The following is a 21,573-nucleotide window of genomic DNA, read 5'->3' as shown; positions in this document are numbered from 1 at the left end:
CATGCTCTTGTTGTAATCCTTCACAGCAGCAGGAATGGGGACATTTTTAGTGGTCTGTTCCCCATTAGCGTCCTTCACACGCCTGACTACGTGATCGCCACTGTACGATTTGTGGATACTGGAGCACATGACCACCTCTCTGGTATCCATCCACTTCACAAAGAGCAGGTCATCTTTACGAATCCATCGCATGGTACCCCTATCAGCCCGCTTTGGCATGTCGTTTACTTTTGTTTTGGGAAAACCCACTCTGTTGGGACGAATAGTGCCACAAGCCCACACATTCAGCTTCCTCAGGTCTGTGAACAGGGTAGGGCTTGTGTAGAAGTTGTCCACAAACAGTTTGTAGCCCGTCCCCAGCAGTTGAAAATCGAATAATTCCATAACGGAATCATAACTAAGTCCCTTACCGGTGGCTGAGATGGATTTCCCCTCGTAAACAAAAAAATTCCAAGTGTAGGCACACACAGAATCGTCCAAAACAAACAGTTTGTACTTTGTTGGCTTGTTACACATATATTGTTTGAGGCCAATTCTAGCCTTTGAGGCTACCATCCTCTCATCTATGGACAGGTTCTGGTTGGGCTGAAAATAGGTCTTGCAAGCCTCAACCATGCTGGGGTAGAGAGGTTTGATTTTGCAGAGCCTATCAAAGCTTGCTGTGCCTCTCTTCTTGTCATTGTCGTCGTCAACTTGTGGGTCACTGATATGAAGCGCCTGCGAGATAGTCAGAAACTTTTTAGAAGGCATGACAGTGGAGGGGAAAGGCAGTTGGTAGAGTGTTGACGTTCTCCAGTAGTCCTTGAGGTTTTTACACTTCACAAACCCCATGTAAATAACCAGTGAGATGTAACAGTACAGGTCTTGGATGGAAATGGGCTTCCATGCCTCTTTCTTATCTGCTTGTGTCTTAGCCCCATACTTGTTGGTGTTAGAAACCAGCGAATCAAGAACTGACAAGGAGAAAAACATCTGGAAAAGATGAAGGGGGCTGTACTTTACAGTCTTGTCCAGCTGAGGTCCTGGCTGCCTTTTCGGTCTAAATGTTGGTGGAAGTGGCTCCACATCATCTTCTAGCACAGTGTGCCAGCGGTCCTCTGCCTCGGTGGTAGTTGTCGCTGGTTCACTGGCCCTCCTCCGCTTCTGGGCTGGCCTCTTCACACCTCTAGATGGCCGGGCAGGGGAAGGTGTGGAGCAGGAGACAGCAGGGGTCCGGCTGGATGAACCAGCTTCAGCGTCTGAATTAGTGGGGGATGGACACCTTGACATTGTGGGTTCCCATTGTTCATCCGAGTCCCTGGCACTGTGTAAGAAAAAACAATCAGTAAGAATACTTCTACAGATGAGCCCTGTATCGACACGTAAAATAAACAGATGTCTATTATATAGAGTAGAGGGAACATAATCACGACGGTGAAGTGTGTGTTTATCAATGGTGAATAAGGCTGGTCAGGGGAGAACGGCTCATAGTGGTGGCCGGGGTGGGGTGAGTGGAATGGTATCAAGCAACATGGTCTGTTTGGTGCTGTTCAATTCTACTCCATTCCGGCCATTGTTGTGGGCCGCAGATCATTTAACACAGATCATCCCGTCTTCAATTTTATCGATTATTTACGTAAAAAAATACCAAAAGATGTATTACAAAGGTAGTTTGACATTTTTTGCCAAAGTTTACAGGTAACCTTAGATATTTTGTAGTCACGTTTCACAAATTGGAACCGGTGTTTTTCTGGATCAAATGCGCCAAATAAATGGACATTTTGGATATACATCGACGGAATTAATCGAAAAAAAGGACAATTTGTGATGTTTACGGGACATATTGGAGTGCCAACAACAGAAGCTCGTCAAAGTTAAAGCATGAATTACATTTTTATTTCTGCATTTTGTGTCGCGCCTGCAGGGTTGAAATATGCTTCTCTCTCTTTGTTTACTATGGTGCTATCCTCAGATAATAGCATTGTTTGCTTTCACCGAAAAGCCTATTTGAATTCTGACATGTTGGCTGGATTCACAACCAGTGTAGCTTTAATTTGGTCTCTTTCATGTGTGATTTAATGAAAGTTAGATTTTTATAGTAATTCATTTGAATTTGGCGCCCTGCATTTTCTCTGGCTTTTGGCCAAGTGAGACAGTAGCGTCAGATTTTTGGATATAAATATGAACTTTACCGAACAAAACATACATGTATTGTGTAACATGAAGTCCTATGAGTGTCATCTGATTAAGATCATCAAAGGTTAGTGATTCATTTTACCTCTATTTCTGCTTTTTGTTACTCCTCTCTTTGGCTGTAAAAATGGCTGTATTTTTCTGTGACTTGGCTCTAACCTAACATAATCGTTTTGTGTGCTTTCGTCGTAAAACCTTTTTGAAATCGGACACTTTGGCTGGATTTACAACAGGTGTATCTTTAAAATAGTGTGAAATACTTGTATGTTTGAGGAATTTAAATTATGGGATTTCTGTTTTGAATTTGGCACCTGGCAGTTTCACAGGCTGTTGACGAGGTGGGACGCTACCGTCCCACATACCCTAGTGAGGTTAACAAGAAATTTGTGGAGTGGTTGAAAAACGAGTTATACTGACTCCAACCTAAGTTTATGTAAACTTCGACTGTGTGTATAAATATATATAAATAAATAAAAAAGATCAAATGAATATGCGACCATTTAAACAACTGCATTAGCATGAGAAGCAAAAACCTATTTTACTTACTGGTCTAAAAGTGTATCTTTTCCTTCCAAAAACATTTCTTCCGCGCTGGAATCATAACTGTGGTCACTCACAGAGTCCTCATCCATTCCTTCTGTGTCACTCTCCTGGTCAATTTCTGCAATAATATCATCAAAATGTTTATACTTGGACTGAGATTTAGCTTTTCCACTCTTAGTAGCCATGTTTAACTTTTTCAGATTTGAGAAGTTTGTAGAAGAGAAGGAACTGCTGTGAAACGTAAACTACAGTGCGTCCTGTTTCCTTTCACCAGAGAATGAACTCTGTTGTGCACAGCTCTAGCATGATGGCTGTTTGTCCTACAAACGGCATTCACATACTGCTGGAAAGCCCAGCTCATTGGCTATCTAGCTAGGTTTCAAAACGATAGGTGGTCATTGGACCAAGACCCTTCATGGGCTAATTCAGGTGTTGTATAGCCAATACATCATGTAGAATGATGAAACAAGTTTGGTTGCCTTCTAGAGTGTCTGAAGATTGCACAGAAACCGAACTTGACCATGTTAAACAATTTTAGATTTCTAACAAAATTAGATTTCATAAAATTGTTTTGTTGCAAGTTGAGTAAGAATTCATGCAGAATGCTGTTTACAACATGGATGGTGTTAGGATATACAATACCATTCAAGAGTTCGGGGTCACTTAGAAATGTCCTTGTTTTTGAAAGAAAAGCCTTTTTTTGTCCATTTAAAATAACATCAAATTGATCATATACACAGTGTAGACATTGTCAATGTTGTAAATGACTATTGTAGCTGGAAATGGCTGATTATCTACATAGGCGTAGAGAGGCCCATTATCAGCAACCATCACTCCTGTGTTCCAATGGCACGTTGTGTTACCTAATCCAAGTTTATCATTTTAAAAGGCTAATTGATCCATTTTGAGCCTGTAATCAAACCCACAAATGCTGATGCTCCAGACACTCAACTAGTCTAAAGAAGGCCAGTTTTATTGCTTCTTTAATCAGCATAACAGTTTTCAGCTGTGCTAACATAATTGCAAAAGGGTTTTCTAATGATCAATTAGCCTTTTAAAATTATAAACTTGTATTAGGTAACACAAAGTGCCATTGGAACACAGGAGTGATGGTTGCTGATAAATGGGCCTCTGTACGCCTATGTAGATATTCCATAAAACAATCTGCCATTTCCAGCTACAACAGTCATTTACAACATTAACAATGTTTACACTGTATTTCTGATCAATTTGATGTTATTTTATTGGACAAAAAAATGTGCTTTTCTTTCAAAAACAAGGACATTTCTAATTGACCCCAAACTTTTCAACGGTAGTGCATATATAGAAATACACGTTTAAAATGTGTACCAATTGATTGGTCGAAAGAACAGGTGACTAAGTCAAACAAGATTTTTATTAGTCTGTGACAGCCCTACTAGTAAAAGATACCAGTCCATCTTCATGTCAACTAACAGAACTCTGCTGGTTGTCCTGGTAACAGATACCAGATCTATTGTATTTGTTCAAACTAAACTACAGCACTTACCTTGATGAGTCAAATCTGATCCTTTCTTCTCTTCTCTTCCTCTCACAGTTCCACTCAGCCCCGTTGTTTTCCTGCAGTCCACCAGCTGCACAGACAACCTCTTCATACCCAGCAGTAAGGTGCTACCGGGAGAGGCACGACATGGGGACTCCGGGAGGGAGGAAGGGCTAGCGTTGTCCTGGTAATCATAAAGAGGGGACACAGACACATATCATTATGGATGCTGATGTCACTGTTGTCATAAAGTGCTTTACAGAAACCCAGCCCAGACCCCGATAGAGCAAGCTGTATGCTAGACCAAACCAAGCTGTACCATCTGGTGTTCTGATCTGGAGAGACTCTTCTCTTCCTCGTCAGCAGGATGTTGTTGATGCTCCCCAGAGGATCCAGGATAGTCACGTCTCTCTCCTGTGTGAATGAGAACATCAAACAGATTGTAAACTTATGACCATCTATTACAATCACAGAGTCTTGCTGGACAGGAAAATGGTCCAATTCACTCACTAATCAAGAGAACATCCCTGGTAATCATCACTGCCTCTGATCTGGCAGACTCACTAAACACACGTTTCAATTGTAGATTGTCTGAGAGTTGGAGTGTGTCCCTGGCTATCCGTAAATAAAAAAAATAGAAAATGGCACCATCTGGTTTGTTTAATATAAGGAATTTGAAATTATTTATATACTTTTACTTTTGGTACTTCAGTATATTTGTGACTTTTACTCAGGAAGTATTTTACTAGGTGACTCACTTTTACTTGAGTAATTATCTATTCAGGTATCTGTACTTTTAGTCAAGTATGACAATTGCGTACTTTTCCCACCACTGTGATGCAAATGTTAAAGTGCCTTTAAACAAAATGGGTTCAATTTGTGTCCCTCTGATATTTTAAGTAGAAATGATGCACTGTATATTATATTTTAAAAGCCTGTTATATTAGAATAAGTGCACTTTAATTATAGACCACAGACAATTCAATAAATACAATTTTGAAGTGCACAAAATATATGTACCAATGGCAGATTGCCCCTTAAACAACTCCTACAGTACTGAACAACATATCAAAGTGCAGAACTTCAGTATAATGCCCCTTAAAAACCACACATTAGTTAAACAACTGCATAGTTTGTGCCCCTGTTTTTAAGACAGTACTCACTGGTGGTAATCGGAACTTCAGTCTCCTCTTTTATTGAGATATCCTCCTCTTTTACTCGAAAAGGTTCTTCCTCTTCTTTCAATTTTACGGCATCTTCCTCCTTTTTGATTCTGAAAGCTTCTACCTCTTTTTCCACTTTGACAACCTCTTTCCCATCTTCCTCTTTCACTGTAATATCATCCTCTTGTTTCTCCATTTTCATTCTTCAAGCCTCTTTGCCTCCTTTCACCAGTTTCTTTCTCCGTCTAGATTTGTGCGTTTATGCTCCGGGAAATTAACCTAGTGCAGTATCAATGTAACACATTGCTAATTTAACAAGCAAATTACGTTTATAAATGAACCAGTAGATAGGTAAACAGAATTACGTTCGAAACACTAAGAGTAATATACACAAGAATGGTATAAAGAGTTTTAGGTTTGCTAGCAAAGCTCCGCGTGGTTAAACCAGAAGCCTTTTGTCGCTGTTGAAGAAGCCTCCTGTCCCGTCCACTAGATTATACGTCACGCAAGAAGCATCCCCTGAAAACTCGCCTTCTGCTGACTGGAGTGGGTAACGCAGTTTGGAAACAGTAGTTACTACACTTTTGTATTGTAAAGAACGTCATAATAATTTAACAATAAGCTGATATGTTTTCTCTTACGTCTTACAAATAATACCGTCCTGTGTACAGACGTAGAAGCTCAATAGTGTAATAATAATAGCGACCCTGGGTTTATAATCGCGAAAATCGACCCTGCCGCACGAGCATGCTTTTGCGGCACAGTCGATAGCGCGCCGGACCTCGGGCTAGAAGGTCGAGGGTTCGAGACCTGCTCGCTACTGTTTCATTACAATATGAATATGTAAATGTTGAATAAATACTTATATGATTAGGTAGTGTTTTAATACACATTTGCTCTGTTCATTTTTTACATTCGTTTTTATTTAGATGTGACGGTACTATTCCCTTAAAGCTACGCTCTTTAAGATACAAATCATCCTGTAAACCAGGGGTGGGCAACTCCAGTCCTCGGGGCCTGATTGATGTCACACGTTTTCTCTCTCCCTAGCAAACACAGCTGATTAATCAAACTGCATTCTAAACTGAAGATCATGAATTGTTGATTATTGGAGTCTGGTGTGTTAGCTGGGGCTGGGGCAAAACTGTGACACTAATCAGGCCCTCGAGGACTGGAATTTCCCAACCCCGCTGTAAACAATAGACCAAATGCGTCACATTCAAATAGCACTTGATTATCTGTAGTGCTTTACACTGAGTCTACAAAACATTAAGAACACCTGCTCCTTCCATGACAGAAACTGACCAGGTGAATACAGGTGAATGCTATGATCCCTTATTGATGTCACTAGTTAAATCCACTTCAATCAGTGTAGATGAAGGGGAGGAGATGGGTTAAATAAGGATTTTTAAGCCTTGAGACAAATGAGACATGGATTGTGTATGTGTATCATTCAGAGGGTGAATGGGGAAGATAAAATATTTAAGTGTCTTTGAACGGGGGATGGTAGTAGGTGCCAGGTGCACCGGTTTGTGTCAAGAACTGCAAAGTTGCTGGGGTTTTCCAGCTCAACAGTTTCCCATGTGTACTAAGAGTGGTCCACCACCCTAACAGTGACGTTTAAGATGAGGCAGAACGATTTGTTTTTTTATGAGCATGGCCTTATTTCTATTACAGCATATTAGATGACTGTCATTCATATTCCGTTCACCCTGTTCAATGAAACAGCAATAGGTTTAGGCTAATACATGATACTAGAATTTTCCCTATACCCATCATGAGGCTGCTACAACCTGCCTATGAATTAAAGTTTAGAATGTAGGTGCACACAGGTCGAGATACGTTTTTTAGGTGACAGACAGTGACACATGGACAGACAGTCGTGAAGACATCACCAACTAATTATCATGGTCCAAACACACCAAGACAGTCGTGAAGAGGGCACGACAACAAGTTTTCCACCTCGGGAGACTGAAAAGATTTGGCATGGGTCCCCAGATCCTCAAAAAGTTATACAGCTGCACCATCAAGAGCATCCTGACCGGTTGCATCACCGCATGGTATGGCAACTGCTCGGCATCTGACCGTAATGTACTACAGAGGGTAGTGAACATCACTGGGGCCAAGCTTCATGCCATCCAGGACCTATATAAAGAAAGACCCAAAAATTGTCAGTCACCCAAGTCATAGACTGTTTTCTCTGCTCCCGCACGTCAAGCGGTACCGGAGCACCAAGTCTAGAACCAAAAGGCTCCTTAACAGCTTCTACCCCCATAAGCCATAAGACTGCTGAACAATTAATCAAATGGCCACCTGGACTATTTACATTGACCCTTCATTTGTTTTGTACACTGCTGCTACTTGGTGTTTATTATCTATGAAATGTCACTTCACCCCGACCTACATGTACAAATTACCTCGACTAACCTGTACCCCCGCACATTGACTCGGTACCAGTATCCCCTGTATATAGCCTTGTTATTGTTATTTTATTGTGTTACTTTTTATTATTTTTTACTTTTGGTCATTTGCTCATTTTCTTAACTCTTCTTGAACCGTACTGTTAGTTAAGGGCTTGTAAGTAAGCAATTCACTGTAAGTTCTACATTTGTTGTATTCGGCGCATTTGACAAATAAAGTTTGATTTTATTTGACAAATTCAGGTATGTTTATGCTGTTTTTTTCTGTTTAAGAAACGTTTGTCTCTAGAGAGTTGAAAACAGCAGGTCTGGGACAGGTAGCACCTCCGGTGAACAGGTCAGGGTTCCATAGCCGCAGGCAGAACAGTTGAAACTGGAGCAGCAGCACGGCCAGCTGGACTGGGGACAGCAAGGAGTCATCATGCCAGGTAGTCCTGAGGCATGGTCCTAGGGCTCAGGTCCTCTGAGAGAGAGAAAGAAAGAAAGAGAGAAAGAGAGAGAGCATACTTAAATTCACACAGGACACCGGATAAGACAGGAGAAATACTCCAGATATAACAGACTGACCCCAGCCCCTCGACACATAAACTACTGCAGCATAAATACTGGAGGCTGAGACAGGAGGGGTCAGGAGACACTGTGGCCCCTTCCGATGATACCCCCGGACAGGGCCAAACAGGCAGGATATAACCCCACCCACTTTGCCAAAGCACAGCCCCCACACCACTAGAGGGATATCTTCAACCACCAACTTACCATCCTGAGACAAGTCCGAGTATAGCCCACAAAGATCTTCGCCATGGCACAACCCAATGGGGGGTGCCAACCCATGAATACGTCTGCACAGTATTGTCTCATCTCGTTGGCGGTTATGATATTGTTTAGTACCTTGAGCGGGGTTGAGGTGCACCCATGACCAGCTCGGAAACCGCATTGCACAGCGGAGAAGGTTCATGCTGAAAGAGCTCTGATAGGTTGGAGGATGTCCTCCGGAAGTTGTCATAATTACTGTTTAAGTCTATGGAAGCCTTGAGAACCATGAGCCTCATAGGTTTTTGTATTGAAGTCAATGTACCCAGAGGAGGACGCAAAATAGTATGTTTTATTCAATTATTTTTTTATTCAATTATTTGTTGATGTGATTATATTTAGTATAGTTTTATCCAAAAATTATAATTTATTAATGTTTTACCAATTTATTTTATTCTGAAACTCACTGAAAATCCCTTCCCACAATTATGTCATGTTGGCTCGATGTCCTTTGGGTGCAGTGGAGGCTCCTCAGAGGAGGAAGGGGAAGACCATCCTTCTCTGAGGAGTGAAGACTGCACCCAAAGGACATCCAGCCAACATGACACAATTGGGGGAAGCATTGGAGTCAACATGTGCCAGCATCCCTGTGGAAGGCTTTGGACACTTTGAAGAGTTCATGCCCCGACAAATTGAGGCTCTTCTGAGGGAAAAGGAGGAGGTTCCTAGTCCTTATTAGGATGTTTATTTCTCTCCAAATGTTTGGTATGATCAGTGTACATATATATATAAAGAAAATATTGCATGACCAAAAGCACAATTCTATTTTTGTAAAAATGAGACAAGTGTACGAGCATATGTGTGTTCTCTCAAGAACTTTAAGTAGCCTGTATTTGATGTGACATACTCCTTTCGAGACAGGATTGTGTCACGGCATAGATCTGGGGAAGTGGACCAAAACATTTCTGCAGCATTGAAGGTCCCCATCGTCTTAAAAGGAAGAAGTTTGAAACCACCAAAACCCTTCCTACTGTTGGCTGCCCGGCCAAACTGAACAATCGGGGGAGAAGGGCCTTGGTCAGGGAGGTGACCAAGAACCCAAATGGTCACTCTGACAGAGCTCCTCTGTGGAGATGGGAGAACCTTCCAGAAGGACAACCATCTCTGCATCACTCCACCAAGCAGGACGTTATGGTAGAGTTTCCAGACGGAAGCCACTCCTCAGTAAAAGGCACATGAAAGCCAGCTTGGAGTTTGCCAAAAGGCACCTAAAGGACTATCAGACCATGAGTAACAAAATTCTCTGGTCTGATGAATGCCAAGGGTTACGTCTGGAGGAAACCTGGCACCATTCCTACGGTGAAGCATGGGGTTGGCAGCATCATGCGGTGGGGATGTTTTTCAGCGGCATGGACTGGGAGACTCGTCAAGATCGAGGGAAAGATGAACGGAGCAAAATACAGAGAGACAATTTCAGAAAACTTGCTCCAGAGCACTCAGGACCTCAGACTGGGGCAAAGGTTAACCTTCCAATAGGACAACGACCCTACGCACAAAGCCAAGACAATGCAGGAGTGGCTTTGGGAGATATCTCTGAATATCCTTGAGGGGCCCAGCCAGAGCCCGGATTTGAACCCGATTTAACATCTCTGGAGAGACCTGAAAATAGCTTTGTAGTGACACTCCCCATCCAACCTGACAGAGTTTGAGAGGATCTGCAGAGAATAATGGGAGAAACATGAGGCTCCTGTTGCTGCTGTCCTCAAGGGCAAATTGACAGATTTTTCACCTAGTTGTCTTTGGGATTCAAACCAGAGATCTTTCGGTTACTGGCCCAACACTAGTAACCGCTAGGCTACCTGCAGCAGGAGCCCCATGTTGACAGGAGAGCCCACCTTTATTTTTTCCTCATTATGAACATTCATATTGGTCAACAGTCAACCTATTGTGTGTAATGAACATTCATATTGGACTGTAGCAGCTAGCTAACTGGCTACTGATCAACCTATTGTGTGTATTGAACATTCATATTGGACTGTAGCAGCTAGCTATCTGGCTACTGATCAACCTATTGTGTGTATTGAACATTCATATTGGACAGCCTTACCTATATAGTAGCACCACCACCCATCAGCCAAATCTCTTCTTGATGTCAAAGCTGCAGTGTATTGTTGGTATAGTTTTTGATGAATAATAATTCAAATTGTGAAAATAAAAGTGTACAATTTATATATATATATATATTTAATCAACTTTAAGATACGGTTTGCCTCTATGCAGATGTAGAAGCTGAATAGGAATATACATTATCAATAAATAGTTGATTGTTCTTTTTTCACATCATACTAAGAATACTGAGCCACAACCTGTAAATGTGACCATACTATTCCTTTAAAGCCCCTCTGTCAGATATAAATCATCAGACTGACATGGAAACAATGGAGCAAATGGATCACTATCAGAGTGTATTATGACATCAGATAGAACTACTCAGACATTCTAAATATCACTTGATTATCAGAGGAGTGTATTATGACATCAGATAGAACTACTCAGACATTCTAAATATCACTTGATTATCAGAGGAGTGTATTATGACATCAGATAGAACTACTCAGACATTCCAAATCAGGCTTCATCCATATCATGAAGGTGGATATTGATCCAACCATTTCAAAAGTAATGACCAGGCTGATGGAAACAGAATATGCCTGTACACTTTTATTAATGCAGATAGACAATTTGTTAGTTTGTTTGACATGGTGGGGTCTTTTTGTGTCAGTAAAAATGTATGAGCAAGAAATGGCGGTGGAAACTCATTTATCCACAAATATTTATATACTAACCATCACATCTTATTTAACTTGGAGTCACGTGATGATATGTTGTGTGGTCCTCCCTCTACGACTTGGGAAACCATGCAGTTTATTAGGCTACAGACAAAATAAGTTATGAACTTCACAGGGTGGTGAAACTGCATGTGATGAGCTTGATGCTCCTTTCCAATACATTTTGATGGTCTTATTCTGGTGACATGATGATTGATGCTTGGCTGGCATTTGACAAATAAAATAATATCTCTCTCATCCATAATAATCTCATCATGTAGGTAGCCTACCATCACTGTATATGTGAGCTGCTGACTACAGTGCACGGGACAAGAGCATGTTTTCTATTTTACACAAGTTTTTAAAACCATCAGGAGAGTTGAAAATGTGATGGAAACCAATTTAACTTGTATTTTTCATTCGGTACATGGGAATTTAACAGCAAACGTTATTTTTCTTGTGCACTACGTCATAACGCAAAGCCTTTTATCCACAATAAGTCTGTTTGATGCAAACATTTCTGATGGGAAAATGTGTATATTGTTTTATGCAGATTTGAGAATATTCACATGGAAATCTGGCGCAAATTGCATGAAACTTAGCTACTAAGGTGGATATTGATCCAACACCTGCCACGTATTCAAACCAGCCCACTGGGCACAGACGTGTTGAACGTCTAGTTTCTCTTTACATTTCTTTGAGTCCTCAACTAAAGTGGATTCAACATGAAATCAACACAAAATGTCACCTGTCATTGGATTTAGGTTGCCAGTTCAGTGAAAAATAAAACATACCTGATGTTCATGGCTTTTTACAAATCCAATCAGTTTTCCACATTAATCAAATATCATCACATGGATTTGTTTTGTTGAAATGACGTGGAAACAACGTTTATTCAACCAGTGGGAGGCTTGTAAATGACCCCAGGAAAGGAAAACAAAGAACTCTTCATTGAGACAATGATAAACAGCAATCCGTGGGAGAGTTGTGGTGGATATTATAAAATAAGGATCTGCTGGAGTCCAAGTCAAACTAAGATTCTTTATTTCTGAGCTCAGAGAGAATAACAGAGTTACACAGCGCAGTGTAGACAGTCTGAATTCCTGAAGCATTGGGTGATGAGCACATATCTTTATAGTTTCCTGTTCCTGGGTGGGATATTATTCATACAAAGGGCACAGGTGCAAACTGGTTTGCAATGCAGGATGATACTCCCAGGAACAGGAGATTATAATAGGTCAGTTTCACAAGGTTAGTCTGTGGTGGTTAATTTCTGTATTACCAAATGAGGACAGACAAACTTCACACACTAATCAGAGTTATACTTTAAATCTTCACACACCAATCAGAGTTATACTTAAACTACATCTTTAATAATAAGATCTTTGCAATGACTTTCAACAATTCACTATTTCTAATGAACCGTTGAGAGTGGCAACACAATGGCTACTGAGATCTTTTATAGCAAAGATCCACCCCCTAGCCGACATAACAAACCACAGATATTAGGAACAGTTCACAAAGTGAGACTTTATAATGAGAAAGGAGTATCCCGTAGCCAGATAGCATTCGCTATAAATTATCGTTCAGTTTGGTCCCTAAAACGAGGTTCTAATCTCGTTCCTGGTACTTCATAGCACAAAAACACCAACTCATCCAATGGCATAACTCAATTGTCAACTCTAGATACTCCCATCTCAAGTAAAACCCCTTCTTGACCCCACTCCTGGACAAGCTCACTGAGGGGAGTGAGCCTCTAGGTCATACACTATCCCAGGATCAGAGAGGACATACAATGGTTCCAGACACTGCCATACACCTCCCCCCAATGCCAAAGGAGGGAGTGACTTGCGCACAGACATTGTGGAAAGCAGTAATTGGTTCCCCATTAATCACACCATCCCTTCACATAGTTTAACAGATACATTCACATATGAAGACAATGTTCCCTCCTGTCCTCTTCCCTTCCTGATATTCTGCATAGCACCAGGGACATGTGAAAGACAAGCCTGACCTCTCCCCTCTCTGGGCCCTAGGTGACTGAGCCCCAGCTGAGAGAAGAAGTGCAACTGCCAACACCAGAGTCCGAAGGGATACATTCTAATAACAAGTATATCACATCAGCATATTATGCAGATAAGACATCTTAATTATCTATGTTACCCAACTAATTCTGATTCATCCACCACAAGTCACATACTCAGATATGTGGACACATACAATTAACATTTTCTATTACAGAGTCTGTGAACATTTTCATTTCATTAAATCATCAGTGGGCCAACATTGCAAATGTAAACAACGGAACAAATGCATCACATCCAAATATCACTTGAGTATCTGCAGTGCTGGAGGAATGACACACAGATAAACACACACACAGTGTCAGAGTTTAAAAAAGGACCATTTAAAACAGATGGAATCTGACCTACTCTATATTCAAACTCCATATTCAATTCATGTTTTCTAATAAAAACATACAAATATATGTTTTAGTATACTTTGTACAATTCAAGTTCATATAGTAGAAACAGGTAATCATTATCAGTCAACAATATAAGACAGCAAGTCCCCTGTGTGTATTCTCTCATGCCATTTCAGCTCCCCCAGCTGGTTGAAACACTTTCCACATTGAGATCAATGGTTTTTCAGGTTCCCTAAATCGTTAAAACTCTTTCCGCACTGGGAGCAGTGGTAAGGCTTCTCCCCGTGTGTATTCTCCCATGCCGTTTCAGATTCGCCGGCTGGCTGAAACCCTTTCCACACTGGGAGCAGTGGTAAGGCTTCTCCCCTGTGTGTATTTTCTCATGTTTTTTCAGGTTCCCTAAATTGTTAAAACTCTTTCCACACTGGGAGCAGTGGTAAGGCTTCTCCCCTGTGTGTATTCTCTCATGCCATTTCAGCTCCCCCAGCTGGTTGAAACACTTTACACACTGGGAGCAGTGGTAAGGCTTCTCCCCTGTGTGTATTCTCTCATGCCGTTTCAGATTCGCCGGCTGGCTGAAACCCTTTCCACACTGGGAGCAGTGGTAAGGCTTCTCACCTGTGTGTATTCTCTCGTGTTCTTTCAGGTTCCCTAACTGTTTAAAACACTTGCCACACTGGGAGCAGTGGTAAGGCTTCTCCCCTGTGTGTATTCTCTCATGGTTTTTCAGCTCCCCTGAACAGTTGAAACACTTTCCACACTGGGGGCAGTGGTAAGGCTTCTCCCCTGTGTGTATTCTCTCATGCCGTTTCTGATTCGACGGCTGGCTGAAACCCTTTCCACACTGGGAGCAGTGGTAAGGCTTCTCACCTGTGTGTATTCTCTCGTGTTCTTTCAGGTTCCCTAACTGTTTAAAACACTTGCCACACTGGGAGCAGTGGTAAGGCTTCTCACCTGTGTGTATTCTCTCGTGTTCTTTCAGGTCCCTTAACTGGTTAAAACACTTTCCACAGTGGGAACACTGGTGTCTTCTTGTTGGTTTGGACGTCCCTGGCTCTGGTTCCTCTGAGTCTGGTCTTTCTCCTGCCAAAGACAGTGTGCTTTTAAAAAAAGAGACCTGAATGAAACCTCCACATGATAAATAGGCCTTGCTACGAGGGTAAATCCTAATCAGATCGCTCAATAACCTAAGGCCAGTTTTAACAATCTTGGTGTGATTTTCAAACAAATGTTGTAGAGTTTCCTGGTAATTACTGATAATGTTTACATTACTTATTTTATTCATCCTGTTTTACAAGTCAGAACACAAAAAACTAAACCGTTCTTGGACACTCAAGACACAGGCGTCGCTTAATTCCAATCGAGCAGGTGGTTCTAAATATATAACTTTCATAGCTGTATGATACAGAATGCGAGCTACAGTTGTGGCCAAAAGTTTTGAGAATGACACAAATATTAATTTCCACAAAGTTTGCTGCTTCAGTGTCTTCAGATATTTTTTTCAGATGTTACTATGAAATACTGAAGTATAATTACAAGCATTTCATAAGTGTCAAAGGCTTTTATTGGCAATTTTTTTTTATTTTTTTTTTTATTTCACCTTTATTTAACCAGGTAGGCTAGTTGAGAACAAGTTCTCATTTGCAACTGCGACCTGGCCAAGATAAAGCATAGCAGTGTGAACAGACAACACAGAGTTACACATGGAGTAAACAATAAACAAGTCAATAACATGGTAGAAAAAAAGAGAATCTATATACAATGTGTGCAAAAGGCATGAGGTAGGCAATAAATCGAATAATTACAATTTAGCAGATTAACACTGGAGTGATAAATCATCAGATGATCATGTGCAAGAAGAGATATTGGTACTGGTGTGCAAAAGAGCAGAAAAGTAAATAAATAAAAGCAGTATGGGGGGTGAGGTAGGTAAATTGGGTGGGTAGTTTACAGATGGACTATGTACAGCTGCAGCGATCGGTTAGCTGCTCGGATAGCAGATTTTTAAAGTTGTTGAGGGAGATAAAAGTCTCCAACTTCAGAGATTTTTGCAATTCGTTCCAGTCGCAGGCAGCAGAGAACTGGAAGGAAAGGCGTCCAAATGAGGTTTTAGCTTTAGGGATGATCAGTGAGATACACCTGCTGGAGCGCGTGCTGCGGGTGGGTGTAGCCATCGTGACCAGTGAACTGAGATAAGGCGGCACTTTACCTAGCATAGCCTTGTAGATGACCTGGAGCCAGTGGGTCTGACGACGAACATGTAGCGAGGGCCAGCCGACTAGGGCATACAGGTCGCAGTGGTGGGTCGTATAAGGTGCTTTAGTAACAAAACGAATGGCACTGTGATAAACTGCATCCAGTTTGCTGAGTAGAGTATTGGAAGCTATTTTGTAGATGACATCGCCGAAGTCGAGGATCGGTAGGATAGTCAGTTTTACTAGGGTAAGTTTGGCGGCGTGAGTGAAGGAGGCTTTGTTGCGGAATAGAAAGCCGATTCTTGCTTTGATTTTGGATTGGAGATGTTTGATATGAGTCTGGAAGGAGAGTTTGCAGTCTAGCCAGACACCTAGGTACTTATAGATGTCCACATATTCTAGGTCGGAACCGTCCAGGGTGGTGATGCTAGTCGGGCGTGCGGGTGCAGGCAGCGAACGGTTGAAAAGCATGCATTTGGTTTTACTAGCGTTTAAGAGCAGTTGGAGGCCACGGAAGGAGTGTTGTATGGCATTGAAGCTCGTTTGGAGGTTAGATAGTACAGTGTCCAAGGAAGGGCCGGAAGTATATAGAATGGTGTCGTCTGCGTAGAGGTGGATCAGGGAATCGCCCGCAGCAAGAGCAACATCATTGATGTATACAGAGAAAAGAGTCGGCCCGAGAATTGAACCCTGTGGTACCCCCATAGAGACTGCCAGAGGACCGGACAACATGCCCTCCGATTTGACACACTGAACTCTGTCTGCAAAGTAGTTGGTGAACCAGGCAAGGCAGTCATTAGAAAAACCGAGGCTACTGAGTCTGCCGATAAGAATATGGTGATTGACAGAGTCGAAAGCCTTGGCCAGGTCGATGAAGACGGCTGCACAGTAATGTCTTTTATCGATGGCGGTTATGATATCGTTTAGTACCTTGAGCGTGGCTGAGGTGCACCCATGACCGGCTCGGAAACCGGATTGCACAGCGGAGAAGGTACGGTGGGATTCGAGATGGTCAGTGATCTGTTTGTTGACTTGGCTTTCGAAGACCTTAGATAGGCAGGGCAGGATGGATATAGGTCTGTAACAGTTTGGGTCCAGGGTGTCTCCCCCTTTGAAGAGGGGGATGACCGCGGCAGCTTTCCAATCCTTGGGGATCTCAGATGATACGAAGGAGAGGTTGAACAGGCTGGTGATAGGGGGTGCGACAATGGCGGCGGACAGTTTCAGAAATAGGGGGTCCAGATTGTCAAGCCCAGCTGATTTGTATGGGTCCAGGTTTTCCAGCTCTTTCAGAACATCTGCTATCTGGATTTGGGTAAAGGAGAAGCTGGGGAGGCTTGGGCGAGTAGCAGCGGAGGGGGCGGGGCTGTTGGCCAAGGTTGGAGTCGCCAGGAGGAAGGCATGGCCAGCCATTGAGAAATGCTTGTTGAAGTCTTCGATTATCACGGATTTATCGGTGGTGACCGTGTTACCTAGCCTCAGTGCAGTGGGCAGCTGGGAGGAGGTGCTCTTGTTCTCCATGGACTTTACAGTATCCCAGAACTTTTTGGAGTTAGAGCTACAGGATGCAAATTTCTGCTTGAAAAAGCTGGCCTTTGCTTTCCTGACTGACTGCGTGTATTGGTTCCTGACTTCCCTGAACAGTTGCATATCGCGGGGGCTCTTCGATGCTATTGCAGTTCGCCACAGGATGTTTTTGTGCTGGTCGAGGGCAGTCAGGTCTGGAGTGAACCAAGGGCTATATCTGTTCTTGGTTCTGCATTTTTTGAACGGAGCATGCTTGTCTAATATGGTGAGGAAGTAACATTTAAAGAATGACCAGGCATCCTCAACTGACGGGATGAGGTCAATATCCTTCCAGGGTACCCGGGCCAGGTCGATTAGAAAGGCCTGCTCGCAGAAGTGTTTTAGGGAGCGTTTGACAGTGATGAGGGGTGGTCGTTTGACCGCGGACCCGTGGCGGATACAGGCAATGAGGCAGTGATCACTGAGATCTTGATTGAAGACAGCAGAGGTGTATTTGGAGGGCAGGTTGGTCAGGATAATGTCTATTAGGGTGCCCATGTTTACGGATTTAGGGTTGTACCTGGTGGGTTCCTTGATGATTTGTGTGAGATTGAGGGCATCAAGCTTGGATTGTAGGACTGCCGGGGTGTTAAGCATATCCCAGTTTAGGTCACCTAACAGAATAAACTCTGAAGCTAGATGGGGAGCGATCAATTCACAGATGGTGTCCAGGGCACAGCTGGGAGCTGAGGGGGGTCGGTAGCAGGCGGCAACAGTGAGAGACTTATTTCTGGAGAGATTAATTTTTAAAATTAGAAGTTCGAACTGTTTGGGCATAGACCTGGAAAGTATGACAGAACTTTGCAGGCTATCTCTGCAGTAGATTGCAACTCCTCCCCCTTTGGCAGTTCTATCTTGACGGAAAGTGTTATAGTTGGGTATGGAAATCTCAGAATTTTTGGTGGCCTTCCTAAGCCAGGATTCGGACACGGCAAGGACATCAGGGTTGGCAGAGTGTGCTAAAGCGGTGAGTAAGGCAAACTTAGGGAGGAGGCTTCTGATGTTGACATGCATGAGGCCAAGGCTTTTTCGATCACAGAAGTCAACAAATGAGGGTGACTGGGGACATGCAGGGCCTGGGTTTACCTCCACATCACCCGAGGAACAGAGGAGTAGTAGGATGAGGGTGCGGCTAAAGGCTATCAAAACTGGTCGCCTAGAGCGTTGGGGACAAAGAATAAAAGGAGCAGATTTATGGGCGTGGTAGAATAGATTCTGGGCATAATGTGCAGACAGGGGTATGGTGGGGCGTGGGTACAGCGGAGGCAAGCCCAGGCACTGGGTGATGATAAGAGAGGTTGTATCTCTGGACATGCTGGTCTCAATGGGTGAGGTCACCGCATGTGTGGGGGGTGGGACAAAGGAGGTATCGGAGGTACGGAGAGTGGAACTACGGGGTCCATTGCAAACCAAAACAATGATAACTAGCCTGAACAACAGTATGCAAGGCATATTGATATTTGAGGGAGACATACAATAAGGCATAAAGTGATTGCAGGTCTTGATTGGGAGAGCTAGCTAAAACAACAGGTGAGATAACAGCAGCTAGTCAGTTAACACAGCAGCAGCAGGTAAAAATGGCGACGGCTAGGCAGAGAGGGTCGGATTAACTACACACAGATCCTGAGTTAAAGCACAGAGCCGACAGATAAAACACAAATAAACGGAATGGAGTACCGTGAATTAATGGACAGTCAAGCAAGCATCAGCTATGTAGCCAAGTGATCATAGTGTCCAGGGGGCAGCCGTAGATGGAGCAGTGAGGCCTCCACTAAGCTAGCCCGCGGCGTAAGATTGTTTGATAGACCTGTTCAGATAGCAGCCGATATGCTCAAGACAGCTAACGATTAGCGGGCCGCAGTTAGCATATGGGCGTTCAGGTTACGTCGCGATGGAGGGGCCAGTTGAATAACTCCCTCGGGCAGATAACGTCGGTATCCCAGTCGTGAAGGCCCGGTGGGGCTCCGCATCGGCAGTAAAACGGGTCCGGATAGGTGATTGTAGCCCAGGAGTGGCTGATGGAACTCTTCAGCTGGCTAGCTCCGGGATAATTGGTGTTTGCTCCGGAATTGATGTTAGCCAATAGTCACTCGGATAGCAGCTAGTTAGCTGCAAGATCCAGGTGTAAATGTCCAGAGCTTGCGGTAAAAATCCGGGGATATGGAGAGAAAATAGGTCTGGTATGCTCTGGTCTGAGTCGCGTTGTACAAAACTGGCAATAGTTTTCCGAGCTAAAGGATAGCTGATAAGCGCTAGCTGTGGTTAGCTGAACTACTCACGTTAGCTTGTGAGCTGGCTAACTTCTGGCTAGATGAATAACTCCCTCGGGCAGATAACGTCGGTATCCCAGTCGTGAAGGCCCGGTGGGGCTCCGCATCGGCAGTAAAACGGGTCCGGATAGGTGATTGTAGCCCAGGAGTGGCTGATGGAACTCTTCAGCTGGCTAGCTCCGGGATAATTGGTGTTTGCTCCGGAATTGATGTTAGCCAATAGTCACTCGGATAGCAGCTAGTTAGCTGCAAGATCCAGGTGTAAATGTCCAGAGCTTGCGGTAAAAATCCGGGGATATGGAGAGAAAATAGGTCTGGTATGCTCTGGTCTGAGTCGCGTTGTACAAAACTGGCAATAGTTTTCCGAGCTAAAGGATAGCTGATAAGCGCTAGCTGTGGTTAGCTGAACTACTCACGTTAGCTTGTGAGCTGGCTAACTTCTGGCTAGCTTCTGTTGTAGATTTCGGATACGAGGTGAATAATACCTTTGAGGAGAAAAAAAAAACAGATCCGCACCACATTTGGTGAGGTAGGTTGCAGGAGAGTGTTTTGAAGTTGAGTTTTTAAGAAGAAAAAAATATATATATAAAAAGAAATGCGAAGAAAAAATATATAAAAAATATATACACGGGACAGGACGAGGACAAAGGACATCTGACTGCTACGCCATCTTGGATTCCAAGATCCATCAGATGTAGTGATCACAATATAGTAGCCATATCTAGGAAAACCAAAGTTCCAAAGGCTGGGCCTAATATTGTGTACAAGAGGTCATACAATACGTTTTGTAGTGATTCCTATGTTTTTTATGTAAATAATATTTGTTGGTCCGTGGTGTGTAATGATGAGCAACCAGACGCTGCCCTTGACACATTTATGAAATTGCTTATCCCAGTTACTAATAAGCATGCACCCGATAAGAAAATGACTGTAAAAACTGTTAAATCCACGTGGATTGATGAGGAATAGAAAAATGGTATGGTGTATATGCAGTGGTTCCCAAACGTTTTATAGTCTGATACCCCTTCAAACATTCAAACTCCAGCTGTACCCCCTCTAGCACCAGGGTCAGCGCACTCTCAAGTGTTGTATTTTTGTCACGTTCCTGACCGGTTTTCTGTTATTTTGTATGTGTTTGACGGTCAGGGCGTGAGTTTGGGTGGGTAGTCTATGTTATGTGTTTCTATGTTTGTTAAAGGGTGACCTGATATGGTTCTCAATTAGAGGCAGGTGGTTTTCATTTCCTCTGATTGAGAGCCATATTAAGGTAGGTGTTTTCACATTGATTGTTGTGGGTGGTTGTCTCCTGTGTCTGTGTTTGTCGCGCCACACGGGACTGTCTCGGTTTGTTTGTACGTTCGTTCTTTTGTGTAGTCATTTTCCTGTTCGTGAGTTCTTCGTTACATGTAAGTTCGCATGTCCAGGTCTGTCTACGTCGTTTGTTATTTTGTTAGTTATTCAAGTATAGTTCGTTTTTGTCTTGTTTAAATAAATTCATTATGTCCTATTCCAACGCTGCATTTTGGTCGAATCCTTGCTCCGAAGAGGAGGAGGAAATCCGTTACAATTTTGCCATCATTGTAAGCCGGTCACACACACACACTATACGATACATTTATTAAACATAAGAATGAGTGTGAGTTTGTCAAAACCCAACTCTTCCTATTAGAGGTCGACCGATTATGATTTTTCAACGCCGATACCGATTATTGGAGGACA

The 21,573-nt window shown here is 42.9% G+C and overlaps 1 protein-coding gene across 1 annotated transcript in view; it reads right to left on the bottom strand.

The window, feature by feature from the left end:
• Nucleotides 1-21,573, bottom strand: part of LOC120039782 (zinc finger protein 850-like) — a gene marked incomplete at its 3' end in the record, with an annotated part of 248,537 nt that overhangs the window by 46,883 nt on the left and 180,081 nt on the right. Inside the window, exon 4 of the mRNA XM_038985161.1 lies at nt 14,124-14,795. Coding sequence (XP_038841089.1) covers nt 14,124-14,795 — 672 coding nt within the window. The remainder of the gene's footprint in view (nt 1-14,123; nt 14,796-21,573) is intronic.

This window comes from Salvelinus namaycush, unplaced genomic scaffold (assembly GCF_016432855.1).
Source record: "Salvelinus namaycush isolate Seneca unplaced genomic scaffold, SaNama_1.0 Scaffold3, whole genome shotgun sequence".
Taxonomy (NCBI): domain Eukaryota; kingdom Metazoa; phylum Chordata; class Actinopteri; order Salmoniformes; family Salmonidae; genus Salvelinus; species Salvelinus namaycush.
Note: the sequence above shows the minus strand (reverse complement) of the source record. Positions and strands in the feature narration are given on the sequence as shown.